Here is a 22,461-nt window from a genome sequence, read left to right as displayed (position 1 = left end):
TTCAAAGTGCATTCTTCATATTTAAATTGTAAATAACAAAACTGTCTGGAGCTCTGAACTCAGACCCAACTTGACAGTCAGTCTAACCTATGCATATAACTTACTAGCCCACTGTAATTCTAAGATGGGTGGGATGGCCCATTTTGCTGCACTTCACATTTACATGCAGCCAGGGTTGAAATTCAAACTAAAGAAAGCATCACACTAAGTATAAGTATGCATTGTACTTTTCATACAGCTGATTTTCTACTGACAAATTAATTCATTTTTCTCAGTATAATTCTTAACTTACAAGAGCGGTTCCATTCAAAACTCTCCCAAGTGCAGATAAGTCTGTTGTTCGAGAACACGTGAATAGAAAAACAAAATTTCCCAATAAATATGACAGGCCCTAGTGATAAAAAAAAAAAAAAAAATATTTGTATGAAGTGAGAATTGTACTTTATATATATACTTACTTAATAAAGAGTGTTGATCCCTAAGATGTTGCACTTAGGAATTATCGCCGTTTTCTATGAAATACATATATAAATGCCTATATACACTATAAAAACATTAACACTAACATTGTCTACCTAAGGCTAAACAATAGGTCATTGTGATGCAAAATGTTTTTGCCATGCAAAGTTCCACATTTGACAAGTATTGTGCTGCTTTGGAAAGCTGCATTATGAGCCCCTAATTGTGGTCCATGGGGCAAAAAAGAAAATCCTTAACCATAATTTTGTCTGCAAACAGGAAACAAGAACTAATGACTTAAAGCTGAACTTAAGTACCTGGTTTTGACTTGGTATCAGCCTCTTCCAATCCCTTCATATCAAATGTCAAACTGTGGGAGGCAGAAGCAGCACAAGGAGCCAATCAGGGCTGCTGCAATGGAAGGGGCATGCTAATAGGAAAGAGCAAAGTGACGGAGAGATCATCCCATTTGTGTGCTGCTTTTCCTTTCACTGTCCAATAACAGGGTGGGGGAGGTGTGAAGGGCACATGAAAATGAAAGTGAAACTGCAGCAGAGAATGATCAGTTTCCCTATTCTGTTAGACAGGGCTGTGATGTAGGGCCCAGCTGAGCTGTTTGAATCTCAGGACTGAATTGAAAGCAATTCAAATCATTTGATACATGAAACAGCTCTCATATACAGTATGTATTTCATGTATGCATTATGCTGTTTGTCTGGGGTTCATCATTAATATCACTTATTTTCTGTTTCAGTATGCCAATCTGTAACAACTCTTTGATTTTGTAATGAACATTATATTAGTTACCATATATGACAGGCACGTACCTTGACTGTTTCAGTTTTACCAACTCCTGGATCTCCTTGGAGAACCACACCATTCTTCTGCTGTAAAATCTATAGCAAATAATACATTGGAAAATCAATTCAAAAGTTTACATCAATGCACACAATTCTAAACACATGTATTTCACTAGTGTCTTACTCACCAGTAAGTTCTCTAAGAACTAGCTGACCGTAAGCCTAATATCATTAGACTACATTTACAGGGACATTTGTATCTGACAGCAGCTAAATGCCAGTAAGCCTGGGTTTACACTTGGGTGGCCTCAAAGTTGCACGACTCTAAAGCCACCCCGTGCAGCGTAACTTCAGCGGAGCTTGCATACGACTTCTCTAATAGAAGTCAATGCAAGTCACCCCCAAAGTAGTGCAGAAACCTTTTTCGAAGTTGTAAGGACTTGATTTGCTCCAATTAGAATTGTTCCATTGCACTGAATGGAGCTCGACTTGTCAGGCGGCTAAGTCGCCTGACAAGTTGCCCCAGTGTGAACCGGGACTAAACTGCATTTGTAAACTTGAAACATTTCCTGCATATAGTTGCAGTTTGCAAATGAGTTTATCAGTTTTAGTTAGGTGTGTCAGTTTTTTCAGTTGTTTCTTCCCAATGCCCCATTCATGGGAGGATGGTAGACCCCAGCCACCTCCTCTTCCATATTGTACAGTGCTACAATGCGATCTGGTTCCCACAATGCAATCTGCATTTGGTGTCCCTTTAAACAAATCACTGACACCCGCATTCATACTGCAAGGGCAGTGCGGTTACCTGCGGTGCAGGAAATGTGCAAAGAACGTAGCTTTCCAGCACCGCGTTCTGGTGTGAACCAGCCCCCGAAGCAGAGAGAATGGCAAATGAAGTGAAGATAGATACACCCCCTAACATCCCAGCTTCTAACTAGGGGATATTTTGTTCTGATGTGTGAGGAAATCAGAACCTATTTCGATACATTTTATATTAGACTGTCAGTGTCTACCTTTGACAGCTTACTAACTATTGTTCAACCATGACTAAAAATAATAAATACCAAACGTGAGGATATAGAGAACCAACATTCCAGGAAGAAAAGGGAAAGTGTGTAATTTTCTGCTGATAAATGCCCTGCAGCTATCTGCAGGTAAACACAACAAATGTTTAGCTGCAGATAACCACAGATAGGACTGAAATGATGACCTGAAATGATGGTTGCAGCACTTTCCTTCTTTTCCTACACGCAGCTAAACTGTATGCAACTAAATGGTGCTAATCGTTATGTATTAATAACATGATTACTTTTCATTGTGTGAGTCCAGCTGCTTTTAGAAAAGTCTTCTAAAGGGAGTTAAACTCTGACATTTAGATGCCCATGCAAAAGTATTACTAGGCAAACCCTAAGCTACCAATAGCTGAACCCTGGTTAGTTGTACTTTTTTGTTACACACCAGTGCTCCGTGCACTATAATCTTAAATATTGTAGGTCCATATTCTAGGCTGTTTAATGAGAATATATGATGTACCAAAGAAAAGAATTCTATGTGCAGTAATCAGATAGATGGATTGTAAGTAATAAATGGTGCATTGGTAAATTGCCAGTGATAAAATAATTAGTTGGAACAATTAGCATTTTACTATAAAATATGTATGATTTGTTATGCCGAAAAAGATAAATCCTGTGTTGTCATGTATGTATCCTCAGGATAAAAAAATATTGTGTTTTCTACTATTCAGCTACGAACCAGATGACAATAGGGATCATTTATCAATGTCCTTTTAGAACATGCTTTATACATGACTCAACTTGGGGCACTTTTCCATTGCATTAATTTACATATCAATTAAAAGAATAAACAGCCAAAATGTCCTGCTAATATTTCAGATTTAATGTATGAATAATCATATATTTTTTACATGAACTGATAGAAAAGGAAATTTTCATTTACAACCATCTGTTTGAAAATAGAGCAGAAATCAATTTTTAAAATTAGACATATAAATTATTGTGGTTTAAAAAAAAATGTACAATCTGCTTATTACATATCTAGATCAATGCTGTTCATTAGTCTAATAATGCCTAATAAAATAATTATTAATACAAGATGTTTCAGGTAAGATTTATAAACATTTATAGATTTATTTAATATAAGCACAATCATTTTATTTTTGATATATGTAACTGCTAGTATGGTATGTATGCAATATAATGATTAATGTTTTACATAAAAAAAATATTGATATTTCATTGAGGGTAGGTATATTTCTTTACAGTATACTACAAGAGAAACTTAGAATAGGTTAAAGTGGGAACAAACAACGAACATGAAAAGAAACATATATGATGCTGCCATAAAGGGTGCAAATTACAGACATAAATTTGGCCTTAATATGGATATAGACAACTCAGGAAGGCAAGGCCAAAGCCTCAAGAATGAAGTGTGATCAAAGTATTGATGCACATATGTGCTTTTCAAGGCATCCATAGAATTTACCTGGGATATTTTAAGGAAACATTTTTCTGTTACGGGATTCATAATGAAAGGGGTTGTTGCTCCATAGAATTCACATCCATAAACATACTGAGCATCCAATATATTCAGCTCATGCCTTAGTGTTCCATCTGCAATGAATACATTTTTATTTTATTAAAATATTTTTTTTATCAGCAAATGTTTTGGTATTGAAATTGCAAGATATAAGCCAATACAGGAGCCTGGTTCACAACTATCACTTACCCCTGGCATCCCTTCACCTCTCCATCCCTTTAACTGTACACTTCCTCTACACCTTAAAATGAATGGTGTACACTAAACCTAATCTCAAAAGTTAAATACAAACCTCTCAGTTTTAGACTGAATTTACTTTATTTGTTTTACATACATTACTATTCCCTATTATGAATTGTTAAAAAGCACACTAAAGATGCAGTTTTTCCATTGCACCACACTCATACTCTATCAAACGTATGAATTCATCTTAACACTTAAATCCTAACCTATCAATTACCCTAGCCCTAATAGATAATCCTTAACCCAAACCTATTTTTAAAAATTCTCCCTTAAGCTAAGGCTAACACTTAACATATATCTCCCCCAAAACACATCATTAAATGTAAACCCTTAATTTATAAACTATGGTTGTAGAAACTGCCCTAGTGGCCCACAAGGATGCTATAAGGTGTAAAGCATGGGTGTCCAACCTGCAGGGCACGGGCCGCATGTGACCCAAGACAGCTATCAATGCAGCCAAACAGAAAATCCTAAACTTACTTAAAAAAATGTTATTTTTTTGGAATTTTTTGTAAAAATGTGGTTACAGTTAGCAAACACATGTCACCAAAGAAAAAAATTACAGTGTCTCTTTGCTTGACTTTTATAAGTTTTATCTTCCCAAAGTACAATATCCAACTCTTCACAATCATGCCTCATTCATGTCATCAGTTTTCATCAGCACCTATATTTGTAAGCAACTTACTGTTTTCTTTAAGATAAAACCTGGTCGCTTTTCTACAATCAAAATCTACAACTTCTCTGACTTTGTGTGAGAAAACAGTATCCATGACATCACGAAGATACAGCACTTGCTGAAGAAGAAAAAAGTAAATTAGATAGTGCAGTCCAGATGTGACCATTGTTACATACACAAGATTCTGTATACATGCAAACAGTAGAGCGGTGCAAGTGTTTGGAAACCCTAACAATGATCTTCTCCTATTTGCTCCGTTTTGGTTATCAATTATTATGTTCCCAGTGGTCTCTGAGGACTACAGAACAACAGCCATCTATGTTATGAAGAATATGAGAGGGGCAGGTTTCCATAGGACTGCATTGTTTCTGTTGTTGTCATGCTAGGGCTGGAATTGTGTCACTGGCAGTTTTCAGGTAAAAATAAAGGTAACAAAGCTTAAAAAAAAAACAAACTTGAAAACTAGATTGCTAACACATCTAAGGACTGGTAAGTGGAAATGTTTGTCTTTGACATTAGATCCCCCCTCAAGGATACTGGGCCCAAATGCCAAATAGTAAGTTTGGCCTTCTGAAAATACTGCACAGCTAAAGACACTGAATAAAATACTTTAACAATAGACAGTTCTTTCCTGTATGCCTCTTACATTTCTTTCTGTAGCCAAGTGCTGGGCTACAGCAATATGGAGATGGGAACATTGTCCTTTATTCTTCTCTCCCTCTACTGATATACTGATGTTATGCTGCACCATCCTCCTCAGCAGCCAGCAGGGGTAGAGATAAATCGAGGCAAGCCCATAGACTTCTACGTATGTAGGGCACTGAGAATCCTGGGAGTTCTAGTTTGAGACAGCAACCATATAATGGTTACACTTTATTTGCTTACACCAAAGATCCCAATGGGCACTGTGCAGTAAGAGGAATGGAGCGATGATTTTTATCAAACTGCCCAGGAAAAAACCGGCATCAAGGGAGTTAGAAAGAAAGCACTACTGACTGAGTATTTGCCTGCCAGCCGGAAACTATACCAGTGAAGATCCGAGACAGAGACTAGGATTGAGGACACCCAGGCATAAAGCAGCACTGCCTACATAACAACATTTGCACTGCTGAAAAAAGGGAGATTGGAGCATGCATTCACCCCACTGTTTCCCACCACTGATCACTAAAGGCCTTCAGGGAGAGACCGAGGGGGCCCCCTTCTACAGCAAGAGTTCCCTGCAGCTTTCTGCGGACTGGTGAGAGGTCTATTTGCCCAATTCTTAAACTGCACGACTGAGAGCAGGACACCCAATTGAAACCGCACCCATACTGCACTCTTTACCACACTTATTCTAAACCTAGATTGCACCTGTATCAACTCTATACCACATTATAGTGAACTGTTACTGTATCTGAACCACATCTACCTTGCACTTGTGTCGAGACTATATCATACCTATACTGTACTCATATTGCACCTATACTGCATGCAGGTTAACTTGGACTGTTATATATAGTGATAGCCGCGCTAGTTAATATCAAACACAAACTTAAAAAAAAATATCTATGAAGTCCATTAGTGTAACATAAAAGAGTATATAATAAACAGGCAAAAAATTTGGGGGAGCATACCCATGTATTTCCAAAGCTGCTGCAGCTATGAACCAAAAGACATGTATATTAAAAAAGAATAGCGCGCAAATGCAAAAGAAATAACTACCAAATCCGAAGAGAGTCCATAAATAAAAATGGGGGTTTGGTCCCACCATATGGCCATATCGTGCTCAAGCCCACTACTGCGTCAAAGTACCCCATTATCAGTGGGTCCTACACTATCCATGAAAAAGAGATGAATCCAGCCCTTCTCCCCCATTTTTATTTATGGACTCTCTTCAGATTTGGTAGTTATTTCTTTTGCATTTGCGCGCTATTCTTTTTTAATATACATGTCTTTTGGTTCATAGCTGCAGCAGCTTTGGAAATACATGGGTATGCTCCCCCAAATTTTTTGCCTGTTTATTATGTATTCGGTCTGACCAGACTATCGAGGTTGAGCAGCCCTCCCCACCCCCCACATACACCTGTACTCAGTCAGTGTCCACCATCAAGTGGATATAGGAGGAGTCCCCTGTAGTGCATTTGCACATTTTTCCCAGCAAGGAGTGTTATCTCCAAGGGTTAGAAGGGCTGGATTCATCTCTTTTTCATGGATAGTGTAGGACCCACTGATAATGGGGTACTTTGACGCAGTAGTGGGCTTGAGCACGATATGGCCATATGGTGGGACCAAACCCCCATTTTTATTTATGGACTCTCTTCAGATTTGGTAGTTATTTCTTTTGCATTTGCGCGCTATTCTTTTTTAATTAACATAAAAGAGTGACTGTGAAAGTTCCTCTGTGACTCCAAAATCCAATGCGGTGTTATGCACACTGATCCACACCTCTGTGACACTATCCATCACCGACTATTATGCTCGCTCACCAGAGCCCCTCCAATATAGGGCGGTATTATACACTCCTTGGGGATATTGGGTCCACTATATAGCTCAATGTAACCTTAATGTCTCATCCAGAGCTAGTATATATTATATTCCTTTTCCACTCCTCTCACGAATACTTATACAATAAAGAAGGTGCAACATGTTTACTCCATAAAAGTTTACAATTAAAAATTAAAAATGTTAAAAATGGGACTGTTGTTAAGTGTACTGACATTCTTAAAGGGCCTTAACGATATTGGCAGTAGAACACATCAAAGAACTACCCTTTTTTCCCCTGCCCCCTCCACTACCTTCCTCATTTTCTTTTGGACTTTGCATACCCAGTTGGTCTAGGACAAGCATTGCCGCCATAAAAGCACTTTGGCCATATAGCTTTAGCAGTTGGTAGGTTAAACTTTTCTACTGCCCACTGCTGCATTGAGGTGGCCTTACTCTTGTTTATGCTGATCTGGATACCAAATGTCCTCCTTTGCCTAGTTCTTCCTGTTGCTCACTTTGTATGCTAAATTATGTTTTTACCATTCTTAATCCATTTTATGCTTGCCTCACAACCAACCATATTGGATGACAATATATGAAGTTTACCTTTACTACTTGGATTGGTACCTATTGTATGTGATATCTCACTACTATTGCGTGCTAAGTTTTATTTTTAGTGATTTCCTGTGATATTGTATGTTTGTGCACTCAACCTGGTGTGTAAGGGGAGCTGAGGTTCTTGAGAAGGTTGAGGCAAAGAACAGAGGACCCATCCAATTCAGTGGCTCCTACGGGGGTAGTGCTACATTTCGGTCAACCGAAGAGAAAGAAAGGAAATTTTCACAATAATGACAGAGACATTATTTTCAATATAATGTGGTAGGGAGATTATAAAGCTTTGTCAGGTATAAAATTGCTATCTGCATCATCTTTGAGGAGATTTTCCATCATTTATTTTGTTGTTTGACCAAAACATAAGCAAAGGAGAGTCTTCCTAAAGCTGGAAAAAACATAAAGAGCCCTGACAGAAGTTCAGTTTCCTACCCTATCCAAGTAAAAACACACTGGGTACATTTCTTTTTGATGATCACTGCCTATCTATTTGGCATCTGGGCATCAGAAGCCTGAATCAGATTTCACCGACTGATTCATCTTATTATTGTAATAAGTAATGAGTATTTTTGGAAGATTAATAATATTTTCCCATGGTACAAGCCAACTTGTGTGTAGTCCAACAATGTTGCCCCTTCCCACTTGCATTGACCTAAACATGCATACTCAGACAAATAGTGCATGCGACTGGAAGTTGAATAATGCATTAATTTCCTAGCACAATTTAGGATATCTGGCATGATTATGGGAAACTATACAAACCCCAGTATATGCTAGTAAAGCAGCAATACCAAGCATAGCTTATGACAGTTGGCAATAACTCTTGAGGTGCATGAGCACTTGAGGTACTTATTGCTGCACTTAGAGGTTTGCCAACCTTTTAAAAAATCTTATTTAGTGATTGTTTTCTTCACTACACAGAAAACTGTAAGATTGCTTCAAAGAATATGCACTGCACCTGTCCTGTCAGGGAGGAAATCACAGGTGGTCTCATTAGAGCCAAAAACCTAATTAGCATGTTCAGCTCTCACCCCAGCCATCATATTTGTAAGGATCTTCCAGTCTCCTGACAATGTGGTAGTAGATATACTGTCAATTTAAGTTATTGTAAGTAGCAACAGCCATAATGAAAACTTCAGGGTATATTACAGAGATGTGGGACCATTCGTAATATACGTTAACAAATGGTTCACGTAAATCACATGCTTTTTTATTTTTTTTTTTGAGAAGTTTAGTTACACAAAGGATAGAGAAAGATGTCAACAATAACAGCATCTGTTAAATAACACACACTTTATTTGGCAGATTTAAAAACTATTTTGGCTTCTTAAGAAAAATATATGGCACGGTCATAATACCATGAGTTAAACTACATTTGTTTTACTGACCTGTGCATATTATATATAATTAGACTGCTGTACTGTGATTTACATTGATTAACTTGCCGACCGCTTACTATACACATATGGCGGCAGGGTGGCTTGTACAGGCAAAACAACATATGGATACGTTGCTCGCTTGGTGGCAGCTGGGGGGCGAGTGCACGCCGCCGCCGGCACGCTACCGCCCTCGATCATCAGCGGGGAAGCCGATGCGTGTGTCAGGTGGCTCCGATTGCCGCCGGCCACCCACGATCGCTCCCCGCTGAGAGAGAAGGACAGTCGGCTGTTGTAAACACAATTGAAGAGACAAGGACTCACTGCTCAAGGTGGTGTAATTGCCTGATGACTCACACCGGTGCGTGCCCCGGCTCGCCTCCGTGAAAAGTTGATAAAGGAAAAGTTGATAAAGGAAATCATTACTGGTAATGATTAAGCACACAGTCAGTGTGTGAAACGTGTCTACCTTGTCACGATTGTCATAATTTGGATGTCCAGTCAATAAATCTGGATTTTGACTCAACCTGGAGTGCTGCCAATTCCTTTTCCTTTATCATGTTGTAAACACAGCTGACCGTTCTTCTCCCTGGAATGGTCATAGAGCCCATGTGATCCATCTATATAGGATCACATGTCTCTATGGTCATTGAAGAAGCCACGCCCCCCAACAGTTAGAATCACTCCCCTAGACTCACATTTAACCCCTTGATCACCCACAGGGTTAACCCCTTCCCTGCCAGTGTCATTATTACAGTAACAGTGCATATTTTTAGCACTAATTACTGTAGTAATGTCACTGGTACCCTCAAAAGTGTCAAAAATGTCAGTTAGGGGTCCGATCTGTCCGCTGCAATGTTGCAGTCCCAAAAAAAAAAACGCAGATGGCCGCCATTACTAGTAAAAAAAAACCAATAAAAATGACATAAACCTTTGCCATAGTTAGTAGACATGATAACTTTTGCGCAAACCAATCAAAATCCGCTTATTGTGATTTTATTTACCAAAAATATGTAGCAGAAAACAATTTGGCCTAAAATGTTAAAAAATTTTGATTTTTAATTTTTTTTTTTTTTTGAGAATGTCATATAGCAGAATGTAAAAATAATGTTTTTTTTTTTTTTTTTTAAATTGACACTCATTTTTTTGTTTATAGAGCAAAAAATAAAAATCGCACAGGTGATCAAATACCACCAAAAGAAAGCTCTATTTGTGGAGAAAAAAGGACATCAATTTTTTTTAGGTACAGTGTTGCGCGACCGCGCAATTGTCTGCTAAAATAACGCAGTGCCGAATCGCAAAATAGGGCCTGGTCATTAAGGGGGCAAATCTTTCCGGTCTTAAAGTGGTTAATACGATTAATATTCTAGTAAATATCTCAATATTTGTAACTAAATTTCTGATGGGGAGAATACACCTTACTTCTCATCCCTGTCACCATAGGACAAGAATTCTCACAGGGACCTAAAGACATAGACGGATGTAATAACAATAACATAACATTGTACTGAGAAAGTGTGTTTTCTTGCAGTCTGTGTCCTCATAGGAGAGATTTACCATTACTTTCAGTGCCAATGGGGATACAGAATGCAAAAAAAAAAAGTTTATTACTGGGCCAAAGAGTTGGGTTTTAATGGAAGAGAGGACCCCTAATAAGTCAAAGGTTGAAGAAAGAGGGCAGCATGACCTTCCCTAGGATAATTATATTACATGTATATTCCTCCTATTAATGGTAGGTTGTGCAAACATTTTGTAAACATTATTGCTGGCTCAAAATGCACGTTAGCTATACATGTATAAACTTTGTGCTGGCCTCTGGCTAAACTTGCTTCTCCAACCTCTGATTTTCAGATGGCCATCCCCATTTAGGGGTTGAAACACTAACTCATTAAGTGCGGTTAGTATACCATGATGATATTTTCTAGCTTTAGCCTCTGAGCTTGGGATACTGGGTCTTCCATATTCTTCCAGTGCCCTCTTGAAGAGATAATGGAAAGCTTCATTGCCAATGTGGAGTATTTTTTAAGGAGTCGAGATTGTGCCTTACGATCTTGTCTGAACTCAGAGATAGAGCTTTCAAAGTCTTGTGTCCACAGGTAAAGCAAACCAAGTACTGCTACCTGAGTGGGATACTGGAAAAAGCATAATAAGGTCAGAATTACATACAATTCCTTTTCCTAAGATGGTGCATTATATTCTCAAGCATTTTTCAATTCAGTTTAGTCATGTTACTTATTTATATAGCATATTTTCTGTAGCTTTTTACAAAGCACATTTAATCATTCATATCAATCCATGCCTCTGAAAAAGCTTATTGTCTAATGCCCCTGCTATGACAATACGCATGAGGACACAGCAGGAAGAATTTAATTGCAGAAGAAAACTAGAATGGTTAATGTGAGAATGATCCCTTACAAGTATATTTTTACACTTTGGAAAGAGGCTGTAAAACCCAGAAGAAACCCATTCAAACAAGGGTTTGAAATACAAATTACAGGTTCTTATTGGGGCTTAAACATAGTACCAATGCTGTTAAGCAAGAGTGCTTCCATTTTGTCCATGAGTGTTTTAATATTATATTGCAGAAAAACTGAGATGAACACTACCTAACTTTCTTAGATTGTGTGTTACTGACATATATAGAAGCATTTTTAAATATGTAACTACTCCTCCACATAAATCAGTAGTGGGGGTGGGCATTGAATGGCTTTCACTGACACTTAATGACCCTAAAGCAAATTATTCTCTATGAGATCTCAGCTACTACATATATTAGAAGCCCTTTTCAGCTTCAGAAACCAAGACAAAATTGTTACAAGGTTATATTTAGAGATCTAAAAATCTCTGACATAGAAAAATATTTGTTCAGATTTGATCTTGGATTTTCTTTATTTTATTTTTTGGATGTGTGGACTCAAATGACAACAACATTTAATTTTTAATGAAAGTGAGAGTTATGTGTTAGTGCAGTTAAATGTCAGCGATACAATAACAATGGTACTTGCATATATTTTCTCACTAAACTGCTGTCAGTATATGAGATAAATAGGCTGATCTTATAGGGCAGCACAGAAGATCACAGAGGGGCCAATCTGAGTTCACATTTCCCTCCTGTTTCATGGAATAAAACACCCTGCCGTACGGTCCTGGTTTCTAATTACAGGTGTGTTTAATATTATCAGGCTTAACATGACATGAATCATTCATTTCTAGTACCTTCTGTGCCCATTCATCTATAGCCACTCCTTGATTAATGTCTTCAATTACTTTGAAGATTCTGTTGTTCAGAGAACTACGTACATTACTGTGAAGTTTACTGAGCCAAGCTCCTAAACCAGGACCAATGGCAACCTGCAGATTCAAAAAGAGAAAACCATTAACGTAGTCATTTAATACAGTTGCTCAGCAAATAGGAGGAAATTGTACTTTAGCAATTTTTAGCATGCACAGAACAGATCATTCAGGAAAAATGTAGAAAAACTGGTTTTAGGGTTACAGTACACTAGTATAGTTGACCTGTGATATGACTACCTGTTCATCCAGTTGTAGATATTCACCAGCTTGTCCTGTGACTGAAACTGCATTTATTTTCTTACCAAGTTCTTTAAACATGACTGGTTGATTTCTTTCATGAGATATACCTGCCTGAGGGAAAAATTCACACAAACAATTGAAATCTGATATATGTAAGCTCCCAGAAATTAACTGTCATTGAGGTGCTTACTGAATGACACCACTTGCAAGCATTGTATCAGTAATAACATTTCAATACATTTTATACCCAAACTTTTACATTTTCACATCTTGGTATTTAAAGTGGAACTTCACCCAAAAGGAGAAGTTCCGCTTGTTTGCATTATCCCAACCCCCCCCCTCCACTGCCACATTTGGCACTTTGTTTGGGGGGGGGTGAGCAGATACCTGGTTTTGACAGGTGCCTACTCCCACTTCTGATCAGATGCACTGTGACAATCTGAGCCAGAAGTTTGCTCCCCCCTCCTTCTTCCACTGCCATCTGGGACACATCACAGAAGAGAGAAGACTGCGGGACCATTCACAAAGTGCAGCGTGGCTCACGCTGGTGCCTGCACCTGAAGCCGATTGAAGAATTGGCTCAGGTGAGGTCATTGTTGGATCCCTGGACAGTTAAGTATCCTTATATTAAAAGTCAACAGCTACAGTATTTGTATTTACTGTAGTATTTACAAAAACTTCATTTTTTGGGGAGAGCCTGGAGTTCTTCTTTAACCACTTCTGGACCGGAAGGATTTGTCCCCTTAATGGCCAGGCCATTTTTTGCGAATTGGCACTGCGTTACTTTAACAGACAATTGCGCAGTCTTGCAAAGCTGTGCCTAAATAAAATAGATTTTCTTTTTTTCCCACAAATAGAGCTTTCTTTTGGTGGTATTTGATCACCTGTGCGAATTTTATTTTTTGTGCTATAAACAAAAATACAGCGACAATTCTGAAAAAAGCAATATTTTTCACATTCTGCTATATAACAGTCCCAAAAAAAAAATTAAAAATCTAATTTTTTTAACATTTTAGGCCAATGTGTATTCTGCTTTCTGCTGCATATTTTTGGAAAAAAAAATCACAATAAGCGTATTTTGGTTGGTTTGCGCAACAGTTATTGCGTCTACTAACTAGTGGAAAGATTTCTGTAATTTTCACATTTTTGTTTTATTTTCTTTTATTAGTAATGGCGGCGATCTGCAATTTTTAGCGGGACTGCGACATTGCGGCGCACAGATCGGACCCCTAACTGACATTTTTACACTTTTAGGGGGACCAGTGACATTACTACAGTAATCAGTGCTAAAAATATACACTGTTACTGTAATAATGACACTGGCAGGGAGGGGGTTAACACAGTGGGTGATCAAGGGGTTAAATACATACCTAGGGGAGTGTTTCTAACTGTATGGGTGTTGGTCAGAGAGAACTGTGATCTTACATAGAAGAATCACAGGCGCTCTGTGATCATTCCAGAGAGAAGAACGGTCGGCTGTGTTTACAATAGCTGACCGTCCTTCTCTCTCAGCGCGGAGCGATAGCGGGTGGCAGGCGGCAATCGGAGCCACCTGCCCTGTGCATCGGAGTCCCCGCTCCCGAGTGGGAGCATGCCCCCTAGCTGCAGGCCCGCGACCGACGTAGAGTTTCGTTGTTGGGTGCAGGAGGGGCTGCCTGCTGCAGTAAAACTGCGGCGGGCGGTCGGTAAGTAGTTAAACACAATCTAAAAAAAACAACTGGCGCACAACGGGGAGGCAGAAGTATCACCTGGGACTTCACGGGTGTCACTAAGAAAAGAACAACAGGAGGTCAACAAAAAAATATAATCAAGCAAGGGGCCAGTTCATAAGTCCACATAAAAGAGTCCATAAAAAATCCCAATAAGCACTCTTGAGGCAGCTCTGGTGACAAGTAGAAGATGCTTGGAGCCAACTGGAAGGAAAACACAGGCGCCACTCTAAGTGCAGAATCTTGAGATTTATTGATAGAACCAAAGGAAAAGGTACTCACAAAGGTAATTAGGTGACCAGGAAGTGCGGACTGCCACCGTTTACTGCCTGAACACCGCAACCGCTCAAGCCATTATGATCCAAATACCGGAGTGATTGTCTATGATGCTTTATACATTATTACCTTTGTGAGTAACTTTTCCTTTGGTTCAATCAATAAATTTCAAGATTCTGCACTTAGAGTGGCGCCTATGTTTTCCTTCCAGTAGTTAAACACCACCTGTTGTTTCTGTCTGTGATGTCTTTGGAGACATTTCCCATGACTTCTTCTCTGTCTTGACAAAAAGTGATGAAAACACTCCCCATTAGGGACTCAGATAGCAAAAAAAAAACTGTCATAGGCTCTAATGCTTCTCAGCTCTAATCAAAAACAAAATACAACCTTTAGGCTAAGCTGACATTTTAGAATTGTCTAAACATTCTATACAAAGTACTTACAGATTTTAGAGATCTTTGAAAAATACTTTCAGTATCAGTGACATGTGTCATACTTCGCTGTCCCAAAGACAACCATCCTTCATTTCCAGATCTCACACTAAGAAAGTCAAGAATGGGACCGGCCACTTCAGCTGCCTCTTCCTCAGAGCTCACACTTCCTTCTTCCTCAACCTCCTCCACTTCTATAGACAAAATGCCACCGAACAATGACCTGTACATTTATATATTAATAAGCGAAACAAAAAAACAATACTTTTAATTAATAAAAAAATAATATAATTCCACAAATCCATTCTAGGAGATCCTACATACCATTAAATAATGTGATTTTTTATGTACATTGCTTTACACTGTGAAAAATATTTATGTTTGAAATGAAATACTCTCGACATCTTCCAAAATTATTTATTTACAGTGCAGATGTATCCTAAACATCCCCAAAATCAGAAAGACATAAATAAATGAGTATAAGGCATTACATAGAGTAGGTAACAAAACTGGCAAGCAGCTGAGGCCTATAATTGCTACCAGAACAATGTTCACCACCAGTTGGACAGGAATGATTTAGATGAATAATAGGATAACAAAGAAAATCTCCATAATCCTCATGGTGAGACTGCATGACAGGCATTCCTCAGTTAATTCTATAAGTACTTTGGATTATACAGAGTCAAGAGCTAACAAGATCTTACAATTTTATACCCTTTTGGATTCACTGACTTTTTTACTAACTTCCTTTATATAATATAAAACATTTGTTTACAAGCAACTAATGAGCTTTCCATGGATCCTAATAGAAACACGTGTAGAGGTACTGGGAACCCTGTTTGTTCCACAGAACCTAAAGTTTTGGGTTACTTGTACAGATTTCTCAAAACACTCTGCCAGAATATAATTTTCCATTCATGTATAATACAGATTATAAGCATTTACTGCTCTGACCCATGCTTTTGCTAAGGACGAGAGGTCATTGTGTAATGCACTTTGTGAATGTAGATTTACCCCCTTGCCGGTCTGACCTATGCTAGGTTTTCAATACTAAGCATAGTACAATCTTTATAATTACTTATGTATTTTATGAAAATCTGAGGATCAGTGATGATTTTTTTTATAGGCCAGAGTAATGCTAGATAATGTTCAGAATATACCACCGCCTGTCAGCTTCCTTTTACACTTCTCTTTGATACTTACCCTTTATGGGTGCAGTTTTTGGTTTGTACAGACTACACAATGGTCATGTGGTAAGGGTGGAAAGAGCAATTGTAACCATTCTTGGATATAAAGAGAATGTATCCGGAATCTGGTATCTGGAACTGGAGAGAGTCCAGAGAAGGGCAACTAAACTGATTAGGGGATTGGAGGGCCTTAATTATGAGGGGCGTTTGCAAATGCTTGATTTATTCTCCTTGGAGAAAAAACGCCGGAGAGGGGACATGATAGCAATTTACAAATACCTCAATGATGAGCTCAGTATAGGAAAAAAAACTATTTAGTCTCAAGGTGTGTAAGAGGACACGTGGCCACACAAAGAGATTAGAGGAAAGGTGGTTTAACCTTAAGCTATGTAAGGGTTTTTTTTTACTGTAAGGGCAATAAGATCGTGGAACTCTCTTCCACAAACAGTGGTAACTGCAGGAAATATAGCTACTTTTAAAAGACTTTTGGATGTGCATCTCAAAAATCACAACATTCAGGGTTATGGGAAATGAATACGTCCACACAAACCTACACAGGTTGAACTGAATGGACTATTGTCTTTATTAGACCTCAACTACTATGTATATGGAAAATATATAATTCTTAAGTGGATTGTGCATTATATATGATGTAAACATTAGTATTGATATACACTGTTCCTTTCCTATTTATATCTGGCGCACCACTATTCTTTTGGTATTAGTTTATATTGTGAGGTGTTGGCACAATTAAGTGTGTGCTGCCGGTCTATGTATTTAGTCACTATTGATTTTTTGCACCATTGATTTATTGCACTATTGATTTATTGTACTATTGATTTTGGCACATTATATATTATATGATTTGTGCACTATTGATTTTTTATGCAGTAATCACTTTTTGTTTGCGCTGATAGCCCTTGATTCTCATACTATGTATACGGGTCTAGGATTTGCATATTTTTGTGGTTTTCTGCTCAAAGAATATATATATATTTGCTGGGGGCTGTTGGAAAGCGCAACATGGTTAAAATCAGACATTTATGATTTTTTACTCTCTGGTTATAACAGGGCCAGGTGGCCTGCTGGAGGTTATCTTGAAGTACCAGGGGAATCAGTTTACACAGCAGGGTGTTTGTAACAAGGGGTTGCAAATGGGAATTTATCATGAAGGATGTTCTCACATAGGCCTCCTGATGTTATGTATGGGGGGTAGAGGAGCATCATCTCAGACTTCCTGGTGCAGTGAAAATGTAAATGACTTGAAGTATTCATGACTTGAACCCAGGGGCTGATTTGGCCTACTGTACTCTGGACCTAAATGATCACTTTGGCGAACCGACTCTTGGAGTTATTAGGGGTACATTTATAAAACAGTGAATGTGACATTCACCAAACATTTGTTGCAAGTGAATCAATCACTGCAATTTAAAGTAGAAGTTCACCCTAATACTAACATTTTTAAATCTATTTGCAGCCACAATCTAAGACCAACCTATCTAGCACTGTAAAGAAGAAATTGCTATACATACCTTTTCTGAAGCCACTCCAGTCCGGTTCAACGCTGAGCTGTCAGTGGTGGCATCTCTGTGTAGGCGTGTGCAGGAGAGGCAGCCGACAATGGAAGCCCCATAGTAACTCTATGGGTGATGTCACTTCCTAGGCATTTCACAGGCATTGCCGCCTGTCTCTTCTGCAAAGCTTCCGCCACTGGAAACCAGACCTGAGCGGCTTCGGAAAAGGTATGTATAACGATTTCTTTTTACAGGCCCCTAATACCTCCAAGAGTCAGTCTTAGATTGTTGATGCGAGTAGATTTAGAGATTTAAGTATTAGGGTGAACTTCCACTTTAAAACACATGAACCAGGAACATACACCTGCAGTAAACGTTTGGTGAATGTCATATTTACCGCTTTATAAATTTACCCATTAAAGTATATCTAAACTTAGGATTGCAGTTCTTAAATGTGGTGGTTTCATTTTTTTTTTTAACCATTTTTCCTTTATTTTCTTTTGGTGACCCCGCAAGTAACACACTTCCTGTCCTAGGATGGTAACACACACTCACTGTACTGTATCTATGGAGGTACAGTGTTTTCATCCTAGGACACTAAGGCTGGCCATACATGTTCAATTTTCTTGTACAATTTTCTGTTAGATTTACCACAAACCACATAATATGAGGTCAAAGCTAAACAACAAGTTCACTTGTATTTAATTAGGCAGTCCTTTGTACTACATAGTTGAAGCTAAATTTCAAGAAAATTGTAAAAAAATTGTATAATGAATGGCCAGCCTAAATGTTTTATGACTACAGAATATATCCCCCATTCTCCTCTCCATACCAAAGAAGGGAGGAGCTCTGTAGTCCACAGAGAAAGAACTGAGCATAATGTAAACTGAAAACAATCAGCAGAGGAAGGCTAACCATACACACATACAGGGTTTGGACAAAAATATGAAAACACAACTTGATTTGTTGGTGTGAAGGTTACAACATATTTTACGTTGAAAGCAGAAGTGATGAAACATTCGTTTGCTTCCACTGTGTGATGAGACACCTAGCTAACAGTTTATTAGCAGTGTAGCAAGGTACAGTCTCAAAGGTTATGAGGGCAAATACAGTTTCAGGGAAAACGTCGCCTGATAAGCATAAGCGCGGTCAACATGGTCAACCAACCAAAAGAGACAAAAGGACTCTGCATACAATTGTGACCCGGATTTTTGCATGAAGACTGGTATCAGATTCCATTATCCACCATCCAAGACTGATATTTGTCAATTCCCAGGATAATTCAGGCGGTCCTGGATGCCAAAGGTGGTCCAACACCATATTAGGTAACGATTTTGTTTTTTTATCATACTTGTTTCCATAATTTTGTCCAACCCTGTACATTTCTAATAGATTTCTAGCATGGATGGAGGTATCTCCCCTGCTGACATGGGTGTCCGCAGAACTTTCTCCAGAGGGGGGCATCATTTTAAGGTCAGCCATGCTCCACCCCTTTTTAACAATCTCACATAAAGTGCAGGCATTCAAAGGTTTGAGAAACCTGATGCAAAAGCAAAGCTGACCCTCTCTGTTTTGGATACGTGCAGGCGTCGCATGCATGAACGTGATGTCAGTAATTTCCTTGCCCGGGCTCCCTCTCTCCTGGAACGATAGCACCGGGGCCTGGGGCTGAGGACAGTGGTCCACGTGGCTGCTGATGTCAGTCACCGTGCAAGTCGCGACTTGCAAATATTTATAGTTTAAGGGGAAAAATAAGACCCTCTTTACCAGTATTCAGATCGCCAATCGCCGCTGATGTGACCCGTTGCCTCTCTCCTCCTCTCGGCCTCCCCTCCTCCTCCCCTCCCAACTGACGTCAGCTGGAAATCCTTGGCCCCGCCCGCTGCAGGCAGCTGCCAGACAGGATGAGGAGAGAGCTGGCGGGTCACGTGAGCGACGATCGGCGCTCTGAAAACTGGTAAAGAACAACTTATTTTTTAAAACACATACACAGACACAGGGGCACGGGCACACAGGATTATTAAGCAGACCAGACAGGATGGTATAAAGTGGCTTAACAACCACTTTAAAGGGGAAGTTGAGATTCCGGGGGGGGGGGGGGGCACTTGCGGATGCCCATGCCTGCTGACTATTGTATTCACACAATTCTAACATGCAGCTGTCTGAAAATCCGAACTGTGACTGCATCTGATTGTATATTCAGCCGACAATTTTCCACTTGGCTCAGTCATTTTTTGCAGTCAAAATGTGTTGAGCTGGGGTATGCTAACAGGGCTGCCCAAAGCTCACATTTTGGCTGATTCAGCATGATTCAGTCAAATTTCAATTTGTGTGCAGCAAGCTGAAGAGTTCATTGGGATTTAGGAACTCCATCTACTTCTGGCTGTATTATTAGGCATTTATTTGTACCAATTAAAAAGATAGAACATCTGCATCATGTTTCTGTTATACTGCTTTTTGAGTTTTGCCTGTAATTTAACTTCCACCTTTTTATTCCAACAGTCTTCAAGCATGTTAATTACCATTGAAAGAAAAACTATTACACATGGATAACCTGCTATCAATGAATCAATTCTAGTATTCAATGCTGTTGTACAAATATGACATGAAACTGCAGTAACCAACAGCAATACAGTCACAAATAATTGTCTTCCTTGTCTGTCTACAATCTGTTCCTTAGTGTTTTGCATACCATTACAGTGTCATGCACTGCCTTGATCTGTGTATCAGACCTTTCTGGGAAAAAAAAGGACAAATAACTATACTTGTCAAAGGCTTTAAGGGCCTCCTTTACCAACATTCTATTTGATAATGGGTAATAAAGCAAATTGCTTTGAGACACATTTATATGATGTTATCAAACTGCTGTAATAATTTTGTTAAAAAATGTAATAAACACAATTCAACATTTTATAATTGCGCACCAATTACTGTATACAATAAATCATGCTCTCAGGCAAGTAATACTATTTATATGCATCATTCTACAAAGACCTAATACTTTTCAAAAGCAAGGAAAGTGTTAAAAATATTTTGCAAGAGGATGACACAGGATATTATCATTACGTGCACATATTGCTTTTGCTTTACAGAAACAACACGTATTTGTTTTCTATCAGGACATATGGTACCTCAAATGATGCTGAAGATATTTAATATTACAAGGACGGCTGAGCACAGACACTAGTGCCAAATCGGACAGGAAGTAGAAGCGAGAGAAAGCTTGTCTCATCCTGCCAAGGTAAGAATTCAGAGAGGAGAAACAGATTTCTAGCTCCTGGTAGAAGTGCCTAAAAAGAACTTCTTTAGGGACATCGCCGGTGCAGCAGCACTATGTGAGAAAAAATATGAAATCAAAAAGTTTATCTTAAAATAGTTACTACAGATAAGACCATTGCAACATGATGTTCAATCATCCATATTCTATTGCAGATTATCAATTTGGTGACTGCATTAGTTTCCTTTTTTCCCCTTGGCAGTTCAGTGAATAAAACACTTCCTGCCCCTGGGTGGCTGTTCTCACTCACCCCAGTGTATTTAAAAGAGAAGTATGGGAATTTTGTTAATCATACTTACCTTGGTGGAAGCAGCATCTGTCCAGAGCTGCACTGACCCCGCTAGCTCTAAGGCTGAGAATCGAGAGATCCAACACCGCTGATTGCTTGGTTCTCAGAGCTCCCTGAGCAGAGTGCTGGTGACTGTAAGTCACTGGCTGTCTGCCCTGCTCCCCCCATGCTCACTGGAGTGCTGGGCTGCGGAGGGGGCGGCTGGCTCAGGCTCTCAGTGGCGTGCTGAGAGTCTGAGCCGGGTGCTGATCCAGGCATGTTGGTGGATCCTGACCATATGGTTGTGATCTTTCCAGAGCCTGGACTGGCTCTGCGACGTCAGCCGACTGATCCACAGGAGAAGTACAGCCAAACAAGCTTTAGCTGTACTTCTCCTTTAAGGAAGACCATGTTTATCACCCTGGGCTGCTCTCCTGATCTGTACTATAAATGCTCCCTCTCTTCATATCGATTACATGGGGATTTTTTTTCATTTACAGGAGACAGATTGGAAGAAAGGTAACATTGTTTGTGATTTCAGTTTAGCTCACGTGATATGCATTTTTTACAAGATCAACAAGAATTTCTGTACTTGCTAACATTTTTCTTGAAAAAAGGAAACTAACGCAGCCCCCACATCTAAGGACTGGTTATCTGCATTATATAAAATGTTTGTTCGTGAGTTTAGATATCCTCATAAGATCATCTGTCATCAAAAAGGCATTTTCAAACAGTTATGAAGTATGGCTTATTTCACAACTTGTGCAAATCATATGTATGTAATCAAAGTGTTTATATTTGTTGGTGCATATTGAGTGTGTTGGTACACATTGCTGCTATTACTTGCTGATATTCAGGGCTGGAACAAAGTGGAGGTAATGACGTTGGAGGGGAAACACCTGTGGCATCACATGCAGGAGAAACTGTCCTAGCTGTCAGTAGATTTGCTGAATCCCACAGCACCAATCACTGTCCTCACTCAGCAACAGTGGCGGCCAGTGCGTTGGGGGCGCCGCCCCCCCTAATCTGCTTGCAGGAGCGCCTGACGCATGGAGTTCAATGTGGCATTTTTTTTTGGTT

At 39.2% G+C, this 22,461-nt stretch overlaps 1 protein-coding gene across 1 annotated transcript in view; it reads right to left on the bottom strand.

Annotated features, from left to right (window-relative positions):
- Positions 1-22,461, bottom strand: part of LOC309549672 (dynein axonemal heavy chain 5-like) — a 303,485-nt gene that overhangs the window by 157,104 nt on the left and 123,920 nt on the right. The window contains exons 38-46 of the mRNA XM_082250083.1: positions 20,968-21,167; positions 15,148-15,358; positions 12,717-12,830; positions 12,402-12,536; positions 11,093-11,317; positions 4,744-4,852; positions 3,762-3,889; positions 1,287-1,355; positions 293-391 (exon numbers count right to left, since the gene is read on the bottom strand). Of these exons, the coding sequence (XP_082106209.1) occupies positions 293-391; positions 1,287-1,355; positions 3,762-3,889; positions 4,744-4,852; positions 11,093-11,317; positions 12,402-12,536; positions 12,717-12,830; positions 15,148-15,358; positions 20,968-21,167 (1,290 nt within the window). The remainder of the gene's footprint in view (positions 1-292; positions 392-1,286; positions 1,356-3,761; positions 3,890-4,743; positions 4,853-11,092; positions 11,318-12,401; positions 12,537-12,716; positions 12,831-15,147; positions 15,359-20,967; positions 21,168-22,461) is intronic.

This window comes from Pelophylax lessonae (assembly GCF_965119305.1).
Source record: "Pelophylax lessonae genome assembly, chromosome: 3".
NCBI classification, from domain to species: Eukaryota; Metazoa; Chordata; class Amphibia; order Anura; family Ranidae; genus Pelophylax; species Pelophylax lessonae.
Note: the sequence above shows the minus strand (reverse complement) of the source record. Positions and strands in the feature narration are given on the sequence as shown.